This window comes from Sylvia atricapilla, chromosome 1 (genome assembly GCF_009819655.1).
Source record: "Sylvia atricapilla isolate bSylAtr1 chromosome 1, bSylAtr1.pri, whole genome shotgun sequence".
NCBI lineage: Eukaryota > Metazoa > Chordata > Aves > Passeriformes > Sylviidae > Sylvia > Sylvia atricapilla.
The window spans coordinates 47,378,019-47,393,466 of NC_089140.1; the positions used below are offsets into that span (position 1 = coordinate 47,378,019).

The 15,448-nt window shown below is 43.2% G+C and overlaps 1 protein-coding gene across 1 annotated transcript in view; it reads right to left on the reverse strand.

Moving 5' to 3' along the window:
• Positions 1-15,448, reverse strand: part of AOAH (acyloxyacyl hydrolase) — a 74,525-nt gene that overhangs the window by 10,016 nt on the left and 49,061 nt on the right. The window contains exons 15-20 of the mRNA XM_066321938.1: positions 11,815-11,851; positions 10,679-10,753; positions 4,921-5,093; positions 2,493-2,551; positions 2,354-2,413; positions 700-796 (exon numbers count right to left, since the gene is read on the reverse strand). Coding sequence (XP_066178035.1) covers positions 700-796; positions 2,354-2,413; positions 2,493-2,551; positions 4,921-5,093; positions 10,679-10,753; positions 11,815-11,851 — 501 coding nt within the window. The remainder of the gene's footprint in view (positions 1-699; positions 797-2,353; positions 2,414-2,492; positions 2,552-4,920; positions 5,094-10,678; positions 10,754-11,814; positions 11,852-15,448) is intronic.

The following is a 15,448-nucleotide window of genomic DNA, read 5'->3' on the forward strand; positions in this document are numbered from 1 at the left end:
GGTGTTTAAAGAAACATAGGAAAGATGCCAGTTATTCCTGGGAGATGTGCTTCTACTTTTGGGAACAGTGAGAGGGTGGCTGTGCTACTGAGGCAGGAAAATGGCTGATGAAAGATCTCCACCCCAAGGCCCTGTTCAGAGGAGGCAGCATGAAGCCCAGTCAGTGATGAAGCTACATCTCAGGAAGACCACTTGGATTGCTGCAGGTACATGTCTCCAGCCTAGAGAGATATATCCAACCCACTATAAAAGCAACGTTCAAAAATTAAACCAGATATTATAGATCAATATGATTTGAGTTTTCTCTTCTTTTTCTTCATCAGCCTGCAGTGGACAAGCAGGAGGCTTTCTTAGCAGAGGCACGTCTCTTGTCCTTGTCACCTTGCCATCCAAGAGGAAGTGGCTGGTGTGCTGTGCATCACTGGGGTTGTGGGTGCTGGCAGCTGGGACCAGCGGGGAGGCTGTGGTTCCCAAGGTGGTGGTGGGATCTTGTCTCAGGAAAGGTGCTTGCTTACCCCAACCATGGAAGCCAGGAGAGAAGCTGGCATTAAGGATACTGCAGCCCTGACAGCAGGGTCACCTAGACTGGCTGACTATACTGTCTTTCTCCTGATACAGAACCAAAATATGAGGAGCATTTCAGCAGGCCAGAACTTGAGTTAATGCTTTGTGAGAAAGACAGGGTATAAAACAACTTACTTTGTCTCAGTGGGAAATCCATGTAGAAAATATCAAAGTTGGCAAATTTCTCAGATCTTGCTATTTCTTTCAGGACGTTGGAAAGTTGTAACGCTCTCTGCAAAAAATCAGAAAATTTAATGACTGTTCATTGCTATTCATGTTGCTTTGCATGGATTCAGCTTTTGTCACTGATGTGTAGGCAGGAATTTGAGAGCTAATGTTGCTGGGGGACTGGAGATGAAATGAGACTCTTCATCAGAACATGGACTTGCATGAACACCCCCAGCCTTTGAACTACCCAGTTCATCCTCACAGGCTCCACTGAGGCCTCAGCTGATTTTGTAAGTTTATTACAGCATATGCTTATTTTACTGGAAACCTCTTTTGGTAGTGTCCCTACACTTATATAAATATTCTAAGTTTCTCGTTTTTGGAGCCCAGTAGTTTTCATTCCTCTCAAAGAAACACAAAACTTTTCTACAAGAGAAATGTCCTCTTTTCCTATTATGCTTGCCACTACTAAATTGGGGGTGATAATGCTTTATCTATGCAGACCAAATTCCACCCTTACTTTCAGAAGAGTAAATTACCACTATTGAGCGTCTGCATAACTGATACATCCAGTGTAATTTCTGCAGCCATAACAAAGATCAGGATCTCCTAAATATTTAAATTGTGCAGTTTGGATAATAACATAGACAATTAGTTTCAGACAGGGGCTCAGAATGATTAATTCATACCCTGCAGACATATGCATTGTTCATGGACAGAAGTTACATGTACTCTATATTCTGTATTGTTGGTATGAATATAGAAGCTGCAATACAGCGAAGAATGTTCTTAATGGCCTTCTCTGAAGTCAAGAGGGACAGGGCATAAAATGAAATACATATGTAAGCTTTGGTGAAATTAATGTCATATTATGTTGTTTAGTGAATACAAACATTAATACAACCATACACAGAGATGACACCTTTGGTAATATTTGATTACTGGCTCCTTTTACGTGGCTGCAGGGGATTACTGGAATTAAAAATCAGCTTGTACCATAAGAAAATAAGTGGCTGTTATTATGTGTCCTTCACTTCTGCAGCCAGATTTTTAGGGTGAGTTTTAAGACATCTCTGCTCTCTCTGTTCCCATCCTTGCACTGAGCCTGGATGCTCCCTGGTCACACCATCTGGTGATTAAGTCCACAGAAATGTGTCTGAGGAAGATTAGCACAAATCCCAAATGAAAACAGGGTAAGGCTCTTGCTCTCAGGACCTGATCCCACAGCCAGAAAAATCTACGCAGCTGGCTTGTTATACCAACAGCTCACTTGATTCAAAAGCCTTTCCTTTCTTATCAGGCACATTTTCCTCTTAAAGAACATGAACTTGAACAGTTTTGTCTCAGAGAGATCACATCCCTTGAGCATAAATTTGGGTAGCTGAGAGGTTGTAACAGGAATACCTTTACAAATCCCTTAACTCGAGCATGCTGCCTCCCAGAGCCTGAGAGGCATTTGAAAGGATAAGGGTAGATGTTTCTACATTTTCTCCTTGCCTTTGGAAGAAAAAAAAAAATGTTCTGATGTCTTGCCTTTGAGGCAATTTGGTTTCTCTCGTCAGACACAGGGCAGAGTGTCTGAGCACCAGGGTTATCCCATTGCAGCCCCACTGAGACATACCTCCGAGGTCAGATTCCTGAGGGTCTCATTGGGGGTCAGCCAGCCACTGCAGGGGCTCACCTGGGAAGGCAGGAGGAGAGGAGCTTCAGCAGAGGACCAAGATGAAAGGGGGCTCCTAAGCTACAGCTGCAGACCTTACCTGGAGGCAGTCGAGGAAAGAGTAGAGTTGACTGTAGGTGACATCCTTGTTCAGTTGTCCTGCAAAGCACAGAGAGTGATGTGCCCAGTGGCCAAATGTGAGTTCATCCTGCACATCTGTGTATTCCCCTGCCTTACACCCCTGGGTGGGAAGAGGCACCCTAACAGCCCCACCACAACCCCTACACCCAGGGTACCCTCCCGCCACCAGAGCTGGGGTGCAACAGAAGTGGCAGCATCAAGGCATCCTTCCTGCTGAGGTGCCCATGTCCCCACAGTGTGCAGAGCCCCACACCTGCTTCTCCTGCATTCCTCTCCAGCCTTTCACAGGCCTCTCACGTGTGGGAGCCCATGCCAAATTCCAAAGTGCATGACTGATATTTTCCCATTAACCTGTCTCTCACCCGCCAAAGAAATGCAGGGTTTGCAAAGCTGAAGGCTGTCTGTATACACTCGAAACATATAAACACTGTATATATATTTGTATCGCAGAGGCTGGCCTTAAAAGGGAGGAAAAAATTTGCTGTCATGGAGGGAAATGGATATGTGTGTGTTAGGACATTCAAGCACCAAGTCAAACACCCAGCTAATATTCCCTAAAACTCACTGTGCTATACAATAGCCTGAGAAAATAATCCATTTTCTCAATCTTTTTCTTCTTTGGTAACTACAGCTAAGATGAGAATTCAATGACCACATTTTTTTTATTAGTTGTATTATTGTTTGTAGTACACTGATCATCCCATCAGACTTTGATACTTTTGCAGTACTGAAATAGGAATTTCTTATTGTTGTTTTTAGGAACTGCAAAGTATAATCTCTCCCTAGTGAAATGGGCTTCTCAAGTTGCTTTGCAATGGCTCCCTGATACAGATGTGTTTCCTGTCTGTCACACAGCTGCCCATCACCCAGCAGCAGTTCCAGCTGTCTGGGAAGCACAAGGTGGGGAGTTCAAAGATCTAGGAACGCTTCTGGTTATTTGCATGTTCCAGATTCCTGTAGCTTGAAGCATCAGGTCCTGGGATGGGCTTTTGTGGGGAGCAGGGATTTGGCAGAAAGACAGACTGATGTCTGGTCATGGCTGACTGGCAGCCGAATGGGGAAACCTGCTCACAGCCTGTTGGAAGATGTGCCAGAAGGGATCCCTTGCTGCAAACATATTGCTTCAGATTAATTGGGTACCTCCAAGGCAAATCAGCCTCTCTGAAAATTTTCCAACTGATCCTATAGTTAATCACTCCTGATTTGGCTACGTGTTGTCTGTGATAATTAGATACCTAGTTAAAGGAACTGTCACTGTGATAAACATGCACTCAAGGGAAGAAATGGGTTTATGTGACTAAAAATTAATTATGACAGGTTTCCCCTACCCTGGAAGGGGTAAGATTTTTATATTTTTTTTAAATTTAATTTTATTTCATTGGTCATAGTGTAGTGGTTAGGAGAGAAAAATACAGAAATAGAAATGGAAAGATGTAGGCCCAATTGGTAATTACTAGGGAACCTTGGGGAAACCACAGCACAGCTGCAAGCTGTCTTACCCAGTGGTTGCCAAAATCATCTGAAGTTGTAATCTACCATTTTAATGATGTGATTTAGCTTCTCTCCTTCTTTGCTGGTGAGAACTATTATGACAGCAACTTCCTGCTTGTCAGATGCAAAAAAGATTCTTTTACTCAAATACAAGTAAGTACATGCTTTTGGTCTAGAAAGCCAAGGAGTGAGTGGTCTGCTAATGTCAGAGGTACTGTATCATTCACACTCTGAGATGACAGGCTCTCAAGGGCAGCCTCCAAATCTTTGAAAGAAATGCCCCAAAGCACTTTACACACTGAAGGAATGTCCCAAAACATGCCTGCACACACTATGATGTTTCAATCATCACATATAGGTGGTGTAGGAGGTGCCAGGCACACAGTGCTGGCAGAAAATTTATTTCTCTAATATAAAAAAGTATTTTGCAACCCTCTGACCTAATCTTCTGCCTTGGTACACATCCAGTTTTACCACATCTACCAGTGGATCCATCATTACACTCACTGGAGAGCAAACCAAATGCCCGTCTCCACCTCTAAGAGCAATCAGGGTGAAATGCAGACAGGCAGGCCCGCCACAATTTTGGGCCAAGACTGAGATAGAACAGCTTGTTTACACCACCACAACATGTGTTGAGCCTGGTTTGGAGCTGGGTGCGTATGGCTGGTGGGGGAACTGGGCAGAATGGAGGTCTAACCTGTCCTGCACTGGGGATGGTGAGAACTGTCATTCCTACTTCTGCAGCACAGCTAATATCTGCCTTGTATTTCTCAGATCTCCTCTACTCTTTCAGGTTTGCTTGAAGTCATCAATGGATTCATAGATTTTTCAGAGAGAGAAGGCAACATGAACAGGCAGATAACCAGGAGGACCCCACAACCCCTCAAATTTACCTAGAGGATGGTATCTGTCATGCAGGTTATCCCAGAGGAAGCGACCATCTACCAAGCCTGTTAAAATCACATGGCTGCCATTTGGAAGATGGGAGTCCAGGTATCTCAGAGCTTGTACCACGTTGGAGAGCATTTCTTTGGGTGTGGTCATGTGGGCCAGCGTGTCACGTTCCCTAAAGAAGAGGATGCCAATAGGACATTGTGTCAGGAATAGTGTGCTCCCAAAAGGGCACCCGAAACAGTGTCATTTCCTCTGTTTGCTGCTCTTCCACATGATTTCAGCTGAATAAAACATTAGAAAAATGCTGTGATGTCTTTCACTTGTCATCACCAAAATCAGACATGATATAAAACCCTCCCTCCCTCAGGGTACCCTTCTCTGCTAAAAAGAGAAAATTAATCCCTTTTTATAGACTCCTGTTGTGGGTCAACCCCAGTAGGCAGCTAAACATGAAACAGCTGCTCACCTGCTTACCTTCCTCCCCTTCCTCCCCAGTGAGACAGGGGAAGAAAAGAGAGTAAAAGCAAGAAAACTTGGGTGTCAAGATGAAAAACAAACCAAAGCATTTATTGTTCAGTAAGTGAGGAAGAAGTAGAAGAGAGAAAGCAAGCAAAGAAACGATGCGAAAGTAATCCCTCATCACAGTTGGGTGAAAGCAGGACTTCTTTCCCCATGAGTTCCTGTGCATATCTTACCTTCAACATGCTCTTTGATTATGCAAAGTAGGAATATCTTATGTAGCTTTGTCTCTCACGTGTCCTACACCTCTTACTACAGCTCTCCCGAAGGGCAGGAGAGGGGTCTGGACAAATGTGTGAGCCTGGAGAGAGGTGATACCTAAGATTAAAATAGTCCATTGGGGTACAGGAGCTGTGTCCAGGAGTGTTCCACATGGACTGAATGCCCACATTTTGTGACTCACTGTCAGGCGTGAGCCTCTTCAAGCCAGGTTCCCCAGCTCAGGTTTATCCTTCCCCTCTTGTATTTAGTTGTAAATGCTGCAGGAGTGTGGGGGGAAATTAAATCCTAAAGTTGAAACACATTTCAATTTATATAAGAAAAACAAGCAAAACCACTCCGGGCTGCCTGGAGAAACTACTCTAGTTATGTTATTACTGCAACCACTTTATTACAGAAGAAGCGTTCATGCACTCTCCTGCCTGAGAGCTTTGCTGTGCTCTCATGGTGCACGTGTCCATAACAGGGGCCCACAGAAAAGGGGAAACACAGCCCTGAGAAGGCTGTCCCATCCCATCAAGAGAGGATCCATCCACCTTGGGAAGCAGGGTCTTGTGACAGTTTTCATTCCGTCTTGGTGGTGTGGCTCAGCTGACCAAGGTGTTCAGAGAGGAAGGTCAAGAAGAAAGACAGGGGATGTCCTTCCAAGCAAAAAGGTTGTACTAATGACCACCCTTATTGTTTTAGTGGTTCCCAAATTTTGTCCTCTTACTTGTGCTCTTTGCTTGTAGAAATGCAATCATCACCTTAGTGGCCAGAAGGCTCCATCCAGGTCCTTTCCTTAGGAAAGCCATATCTTTCTTGGCTTCCCAGGGGTAAGAGAAGGGAAAACTTGGTGCTTGCAGTGCTGAGCAAGCTGCTGCTGAATTGGGTCAGATTCCTTGTCAGTGAACACCATAGAAGCAGGAGCTTTCTAAGGCATTGTTTTACTGTCTCAAGGCATTCAAAATGTTTGTATTCCAGGGGGGTAGTGGGTGCTGAGTCCTATGTGGGAGAACCATGTTCCATTCGAAGGATTTAAGATTCTTCAGTGAGCTGCATTTTGCACACAAAATAAGAAGGTGAGTTTCCTGGCCCCAGAAATTTATCTTAATGCTGTATGTGCTGATGAAGTGTTTGAGACTTTCTAGCAGGGAGAACTGAAAAATAGCATTAGGATTCAGGTATATCCTTGTGACAGCCACCAAAATAAGCTACTTTTGAGATAAGACTGTGGATTTGCTCTGAAATTACTTCATTTTCGCCTACAGGTGTTGCAATACTTGATTTCAAAATACTGGTCTGATGTAAGGCCTCTACCACAAGTAAACATGTCAGCATAAGCCAAAATTAATCAGATGTTTAAAGTTCCACTTTCTCTTGTCAAAGTGTTGAAGTCAGTGTATTTCTTCCCATTTTCTTTCTGTGCCAGAAATTAAATCCAAATGAGAAGGAAGCAATCTTGTAGGCACATTTGATTTTGGTGCTGCCATAGGGAATCCAGGATGCCTGGGTGAGCACCAGGGCCAGTTGTGGTACCCTTACCTCATTACCCTGGGCTCTCTGTGATGCCTTGAGAGGCTGACCTGGAGAAGAGACTAGACAGAGTAAAAGAATAAAGTAGGTATTTCTTAAAAGGCCCTAAAGGATACACCTTGAGCAGTACAAGAGCTTGGCCAGGGCTACACCCAAGGTGAACCCAAAATGGTCGCAAAATGGACGACCAGTCATGAGGTTTCACACTTTTATAAGTTTTGGTCCATTTGCAAATTGGGGTCAATTGTCCAATTACAGCTTCAGGTTATGAAGTCCCATCCTCCTTGTTTGCTCTCTTAGGTTCACCATTGTTTAAACCTTTTGGGCCTGAAGCTTGTAACACTTGTCCTTGATCTGAAGCTGGGAAAGGATTTGTTTTGCCTACCTACCCTGCAAAGAGAACTTACTGACACTTAATATAAAGCTCAGAGCTACACACCTAGGCAGCACAGAATCTGAAAATTATGAAAGCTAAAACTTAAGGCATCAGCTGCACAGGGCTGGTGTGCCCAGGGAATGGGGGCTAGAGGTGTTGCCTGCTCACACACTATTTTTAGGGTTGGAGGGGTGCAGCAGCTCTTTGGTGCTGATAGCTGTACAATAAAGGGGCATTATGGTCTTGCTGGCACTGGTGTCCCTTTGTACAGGGTTCTTTCACAGTGGGTTGCTCCTCACCCTGCTTTGCTGCTGCCATCTTGCTGTTGGTTGCAGATGCCATAAGTGAAATCTGTGAATGAGAGGCTGGAGAAACGGTACCATACCGAAAATGCAACTAATATTTGCAGTAACTGTACAGCATTTGCAACTTCTGGTGCTCATTATTTTCTTGTCTGTTTTTTTTTTTTTTTTGGTTGTTGTTGTTGTTGTTGTTGTTGTTGTTGTTGTTCTAGGTGTCTGTATCCCATATTTACACCTCAGTGGGCTGAGAGATACCATTGCCATCTGTCTTTATTTTTCTAACCCCCCCGTTTGGACACCACAGTATGGAGACTACTGGGAATGTGAAACACAGGCTGCAAACTTCATTATCTTTTCCCTTCACAAACATCCACATTACTCATTGCCCTGCTCCTCGCATGGGATGAAATACCTGCATTTCAACAATGCTTTGGGAAGAGCTGTGTCTCCAGGATGCTCAGCACACCACCCTCTTTTGAAGCCAAAACACAGGATAAAGACAGGAAGGCTGTATTACTGCAGTTTAGAGCTGTCCTTGAAGAGGTTTTTATTTGCCAAGCCCTAGGTTTGAAGTCAAGCCCATCAGATGCTCTGCATCCTCTGTAACCTCTCTAGGTACATCAGAGCCAGGGCAACTACACAGTAACTGGACACTGAAAAAAAGGTCTCTCTCCACTGTCCATCCCCCTCAATGGAAACAGCATGATGCTACAGAAGCTGTGGCATCTTTCCTTGCAGGAGTCACAAGGATCACTACAGCCTGATAGCCTCTTTTGATGCCGTGAATGTTTTGGAAGAAAACAGACAGAAAACAGCAGTGAAAATTTGAGCAGACAAAAGTGTCTCTGCCAGATAGTGAGTGCTGGGATAAAAAGAAATCAGAGTTTCAAGCAAGCATTAAATACGGTTCTGGAAGGTTTTGGAATACACAAATGGGTGAGACAAGGTCAAAATGGTTTAAATTTCTGGAAAATTTATTTTTACTGCAGACGAGTAGAAAGCAGTGTTAGAGACAGGGTAAGCAAAAGGAATAGCCTGCAGAATAAGGAATAAAACAAAGGAGAAAGAGGTGCTTTTAGCAAAGGAGTGACACAGCAGAATTGAAATATGTGCACAATAGAGCCTGGGCCAAGCCTGTGAGAAGACACCTTGAAAGTCTCCATGGCAGGAGCCATGGACTTGAATTCAGCAAAGGTGGAATTTTTATTTTTTTTTGTGGAGGGGCAAGTAGGGACTTTATCATACTGGCAATGGATGCTATGATATATTCATAAGCTTCCCAGTAAACAGATCCCCAGGACAGTCTTGTCAGCAAGTACTAGGAGGCCTCTGACTCCTTTTCCCTCTCAGTCAGAGCATGGTAGCTTTGCTTTTGAATATTTGTGCATCTTTCCCCCAACAGGAGCAGGGTGCTGAGGGCAGATTTGGCACTTCTGGGCACGGGTGCAAAGAGAGCACGGGCACCAGAGGGTGAAGGTTTCATGGCAGGTGATTTCTGCAGGCTGCCTGCATGTGGCTAGAGTGAGGTCATAGCAGGAAATGTCCTAAGAGGTGCCCCTGTGGCCCCACTTCTGCCACAGCTGAGGGCTCTCAGGTTCTGCACGGTCAAGGAAAAGCCTGACTGGCCTTTGGACATTCTCATCTGGAGCACAACACCTGGCAAACAAAGTTTCAACCCATGAATTGCCTGTTAAGCAATTTTAGGACACTAAACCTTGGCCATTTTCATGGCCACATCTGACAACCTGCATATAGCTGCCACTTCATTATACAATCTGCAGGTGAGAATTTCCAAAACCATTGGAAGGAAACTAAGCTGAGCATGCAGCATTTATTAAAGTGAGTGTTTTGAAAGTCTCTATGTAAGTAAAATTGATTTCTTCCACGTACAAGAAAAGCTGAAGATTGATGATGGTGAAAAAAGAATGTTGCACTAGCAACAGCACTTGGACCTCCTGCAAATCCAAAACTGCAGTATGGATGTGCTGTGCATTGGCCTGGTTGCAAGGTTTTTTCTGCCTTCCCACTACCAGGAGGAGGGGAAGCATCCAGCTAGTGACCTCTTGGTGTCTCTGTGAGCATTGCTAATGGGTTATACCAGAACTACTAGTTTTGAAAGCTTCAGTTCATTCTCCTGCCGAGCTAATGACGTGAGTAAAGCCAGAAAGAAAGAATTCTCATCAGAAGAACACAGCAAAGAATGCAGGCAGCAGAGGCAGGGTGAAAACAGACCTCAACAGGGATTATGTTGTCATTCCTCAGAAAGGATGAACCAGTCATGCTCTCCCTCCTGAGGGGAGGTGGCACACTGGGTAAGAGGGATATACATGCTTTTTAACACTTTTTACCCCCTCCTGTTGTTATTATTCATTTCCGCTGCTAAGTTAGAAATAATCACTTCAGACATGCCATTGGTCATTTTATGACTGGCTTATAAAAGAAAGAAAGAAAGAAAGAAAGAAAGAAAGAAAGAAAGAAAGAAAGAAAGAAAGAAAGAAAGAAAGAAAGAAAGAAAGAAAGAAAGAAAGAAAGAAAGAAAGAAAGAAAGAAAGAAAGAAAGAAAGAAAGAAAGAAAGAAAGAAAGAAAGAAAGAAAGGAAGAAATGCAAGCTCCAAATGAGGACTGGTAGGTGCCTATGACAAATACAGGTAAGGAAATAACAAGTATTTTCAGCAGAGAATTAAGAAAGAAGAACCAGTAGCAAAAAAGAAAAATGTCATCATGGAGAAGCACAAAACAGTGAGATACAAATGTCCAGGCAGTCAGCAGTACTCTAAAGAAGTCAAATTTATGCTACTATAAATGTTCATTTAGTTTAGACCTTACCCGTTGCAGACATCATTCCCAATTGTAGCATAGATAACTATGGCTGGATTGTCCAACAGCTGGTTTCTGGCCAAACTAAAAGATAAATATGGAGCTCTGTTAACAGGGAGATACACTCTCAGACTCTGAATCACACACCATGCTTGTGTGAGATCACATTTGGAAGTATCTTGGTTGGATACGGCCAATACCCAAATGACTGTTCTCCTATGTTTGGGAGAGGTGTTTTTTGTTGTTTTGCTTGTTTGGGTTTTGTTTTGTGTTTTGTTTGGTTGGTTTGTTTTGGTGGTTGGGGCTTTTTTTCCCACTCTAGTTTTATATTTTAGTAAAGTGTCATAAATAAAGTTTTTTTCACTTCTCCCTTTCACTGCTCATGGACTTGTCTTTTTTACTGTTTTTCCTGCTGGCTTTCCATTTTCTTTGTGTTATTCAGAAGCCAGATCAAATAGTTTCACTTTGGGGCAAAGACATGAATCAAGATGGGGCTTTTTTAATCAGAAATGGGAGAGAAAGACTAGGTTTAGCTGACAACTAAATCTATGTGTAGAATTGAACTCAAGATCAAATCAGGATGAGGTTTGAAACTCAGTGCTAGAGGGCAAGGATTCATTTTTTCTGGCAGAGAGAAAAATAAATGCTTTAGGACACAAACTGTATCAGTGTCAAGCAAACTAAATCAAACCCAGCTGACCCACAACCTACTCAAATTCATCTGAAAGGGAGAGTTGCAGCCTCTCACTACCCAGTACCTACTCATTTATATCCATATGGACCTGCCCATGTCTATCTACATTGCTACATGCAATTAATGGGATCTAACACAGAGATTTATGGGAAACCTTAGTCTCTTCCCTAAAATTACTGGAAATGCGCCATTGGCTTAACTGAGCCAAATTCAAGGCCTGGAGATGGTGATATCCACACTTAAACACAGTTTTTCTTCTGTTTTTAAATGTTTATACTAGAGAATAGACAGCCAGCACTTCAGAGCACACTGGTCAAGGGAAGCTGTGCTTTTTAGAACACTCATGGGTAATATAATCCTCACAGTGCTTTGCTTGTTTCTGTCAAAGAGGTAGAACTCCATCAGTGCTCCTGTATCTCGAGTCAGCTCTTGAATCCCATTAAACACTCACCTTTTTATTAAAGAGAGGAGGTTTCCTGAAGAACCACCTGGTCACACAGAGGGAGAACAAGAGAAAGAATACAATATTGTTATAGTGACAAAAAACCCTGAATGCAAAACCAAACTTCATTGCATATTTCCAAGAATGTAGAAGCAATAAAAGTAAAAATGGAGCAACAATTCATCTCTGTAAGTGTTTTAGGTGTTGGCACTAAGAAGTAAAGCTATACCCAGGGACCTGCTACTTTCTTATCTGAGTCGTACACTTCAGCCTGTAGAAAATCAAATACTCTTGAGTGCAGGGTTGTTTGGATCTGGCTTTTAATCCAGATCTGGCAGCTTCTTCCCATCTGTGGAACATAGCAGTCTCCTGTAAACCAGCCAACCTGACTTGTCAACAGTCGATCTATTTTAACTTCCCCTATAAATTGCAAATGGAACTGTTCTCACTCTTCTGAGAGAGTTAAGTGTCTCACAGCTATACCACACTGGGACTGATATAGGTACTAAACATAGGCACCAAGTGCCATTTTTGACATCCCAGAGTATCCAAGACACCTGCAGTAGGGCTGGCAGATACATCAGAAGATGCATGAGAGATTGTGCACTTCTGGAGAGGCAGCTGGAGGTGGGAAAGATACCATAAAGCATCTTAAATAGCTAGAGACACCAGTGTTTGGGTTCTTGCACTGCTCTCCCCACAAGTGTCAGACTTAGAAAAAGTAGTATTGGGCCAGCTGCACTCCTCTCAAGAGGCTCTGCATTTCAATAGCATTTCACCCAAAGGGTTAGATAAAAAACTTTCCTCCTTGAGGAAAGGAGCTGGCTACACCTAAAAATCTGTGAGCACCTGCAATATTTCATTTATGTTTTGAATGAGAAAAGCATTCCCATTTAGTAAAGCTTTTATGCATCAAACTTATTAGCAGGTTTTTAAAGGCTATGCATATTCATTCCAACCATCCCCAGCACACAAATCAAACTCCAGCACCTGCAGGACAAGAGGGATAGCAAACAAAGAGCCAAAAAAGACTTTATGCTTTGGTCAAGATGAGACTAGGTCTGTGCAAGAACCTCATCTCATAGCAATGAACAGAAACATAAACTTCAGAGAAGCAGATCCTACAGGTAGTACTTGCTCTTATTTTGCAGTATTTTCCCTCCCTCATCTTTTTTAATTCCTTCTCCTCTTATATTATCCTCTTCCAATTCTCAGCTCAGCTCTTCCCTGGTGTCTCTATTTTCTTTTCTACATTGTGCTTCTGAAGCTTGCTTTGAGGAGTAAATCCTGTCCTCCCTGCAGCTCATGAGGGGAAACTTGTGGACAGAGCATCATTAAATCCCTGCTGGATTGGTATGGGGGAAGAGATCTAAGAGATAAACCTCTAAGGTAGCAGTAATACACTTTGCATTTTAATACTGATGCCTTTGTTATTATCACTCACAATGATGCCAACCGCATATATCAAGGAATCCTTTTATGTTTTAAATAATCCAGTTCTTCCAAGCTAAAAATGAATGTATCAATCTGCTGCTTCTCTCCTGGGGGTTGCTGATCCATTCAAAAATCCAGCTCTTCTATTGAGAAGCTCTTTTCAGCAGGGTAAGAGCCCCACAAAAAAACCCTTAGAAACTATGGTTTGTTACATAACTACCAACAGTTTGTTTTTTTCTGTTTAATAGCCCTGCTTTCGGTTAGAGCTGAACACCCTCTGTTTAAGCCATTCTGTCACAGGCTCCCTGGACAGTGGCTGCAGTTTCAGCATAAATAAACTAGTGGGACCTCTAGAAATTAAAATGTATTTACAAAAAAAGCAATAAGCTGTTCTTGGGTATGTATTACCTCCACAAGCATAGGTAGTTATAAGCAGCTCTGTGGAACGCATTAGCACAGTTACAAATCAAAACATCAAGAAAATGAATGGGTATTTTAGAAAACAGTTTTCATGAGTAAATTGAGTCTTCAAGGAAGCTTTTGTGATACAGGATGCAATCTGTGATGAAAACATTTGAGAGAGAAAAGGAGATGAAGCAGAAGAGCTACCCTCAGACAATTGAAAGTCCTGGAATCTACCCCTGGACCTTTCCTGTCTCTCTCTTTCCATTGCTTTCAAAATATTCTTAGACCAGTGGGATTTTTTTTAGTTTTGGTTGAGAAATCAAGGTTAGGTTTGCTTTCAGTTGTGAGGAAGGGTCTACCACCTCCAGAAGAGAATGTGATTTCTTAGGAAAAGGAAGGCAGATATCCAGTTAGCTTGGAGGCTGGGGAAGCCTTTCTCCATGGTGAAGATGCATGTCCTGAGACGAGCAGTGAGGGAATGTCCCTTCATGCTGAGTCTGACACAGTGCTGGTGCTTTTGGAGGGGAGCTGGACAGGAATATTGTTCTTGGTGCCTGGCTTGGTTTGCCATCCCTGGGCTCTAACTCTTGACTGCATATCTCTTCCACCAGATCAGCATCCTTTCCTTGCACACGTGTGGGGCTGTGAAGCATCATTTTCAGAAGAAGGTTTAGTTGTCCCAGCTGGGATCAGGTCAGGCTGGTGGCCAGCTGTTTGCTTTATTGACACTGAGGGTGCCTTTTTAAATCCTGCCATTCTGGGAAACTATTACACCAAATGAGGCAATAAAAGTGAACCTTTACAATGTAGTGTCAGTGCAATGATTTAGAGAAGATATCCTGAGATTCTGCTCTCACTGGTAATTTTTCCCTTTTTTAAATTCACTTCTTAATTTTCTGCAGTCTTTTGCCCTGACACAGACTCACCTCTTTTTATATCCTGCAGGTGTCTGTAGTGTAGGTGGAAAGGGGATATGTGGAGAGAAAAATGAATGATGAACAGAGTGAGAGCTTATAAAAAATCTACAAGGGAATTGGGAAAAGGAAGCACGTGAAGTACTACCCCATTAACGTAAAAAGAGCAGAACAAGATAATTAGGGTATCCAGTACTGAGACAAATTTGATATAAATGAGAAGACCCATTGGCCTAGTCATCCTTGACCATCTAGTTTGGCCCTTTTTAAACTTCTCTGTCACCAGAAAGCCCACCTAAGGGAATGCAATAATGGGAGCCACCAACTCTAGTACCCTGCAACTTACAGGCAAGAAAGTCAGAAGCACCTGACTGATGACACCAAAGACTTTCACAGAAGACAAAGCCTCAGGAGTACCAGGGGTACCACAGGAAGGAGGATGGCATATGAGAGGCATCGCTAGTGTCATTGGGGCTGGCACCAGAATGCAATTGTTAAGGTGAAAATGCCCACCTGGGCCTGGAAGTGATCCCTGCATCACGATACCTGTCTGTGCTACCTCTTCTGCCTTCACAGAATCACAGAATCACAGAATTTTTAGGGATGAAAGGGATTTCTGGAGGTCATCTGGTCCACCCCCCCTGCCAAGGCAGGGTCACCTTGAACAGATGACACAGGAATATGTCCTGATGGGTTTGGAATTGCTCCAGAGACGGACTCCATACCCTCCCTGGGCAGCTGTTCAGTTCTCTGCCCCCCTCAGTGTAAAGAAGTTCCTCCTCATGTTGAGGTGAAACTTGAATTTTATCTTATGGCCATTGCTCCTCATCCTGTTGCTGGGCATCAAGAGGACTCCAGCACTGTCCTCTTGGCACCTGCCTTACAGATAT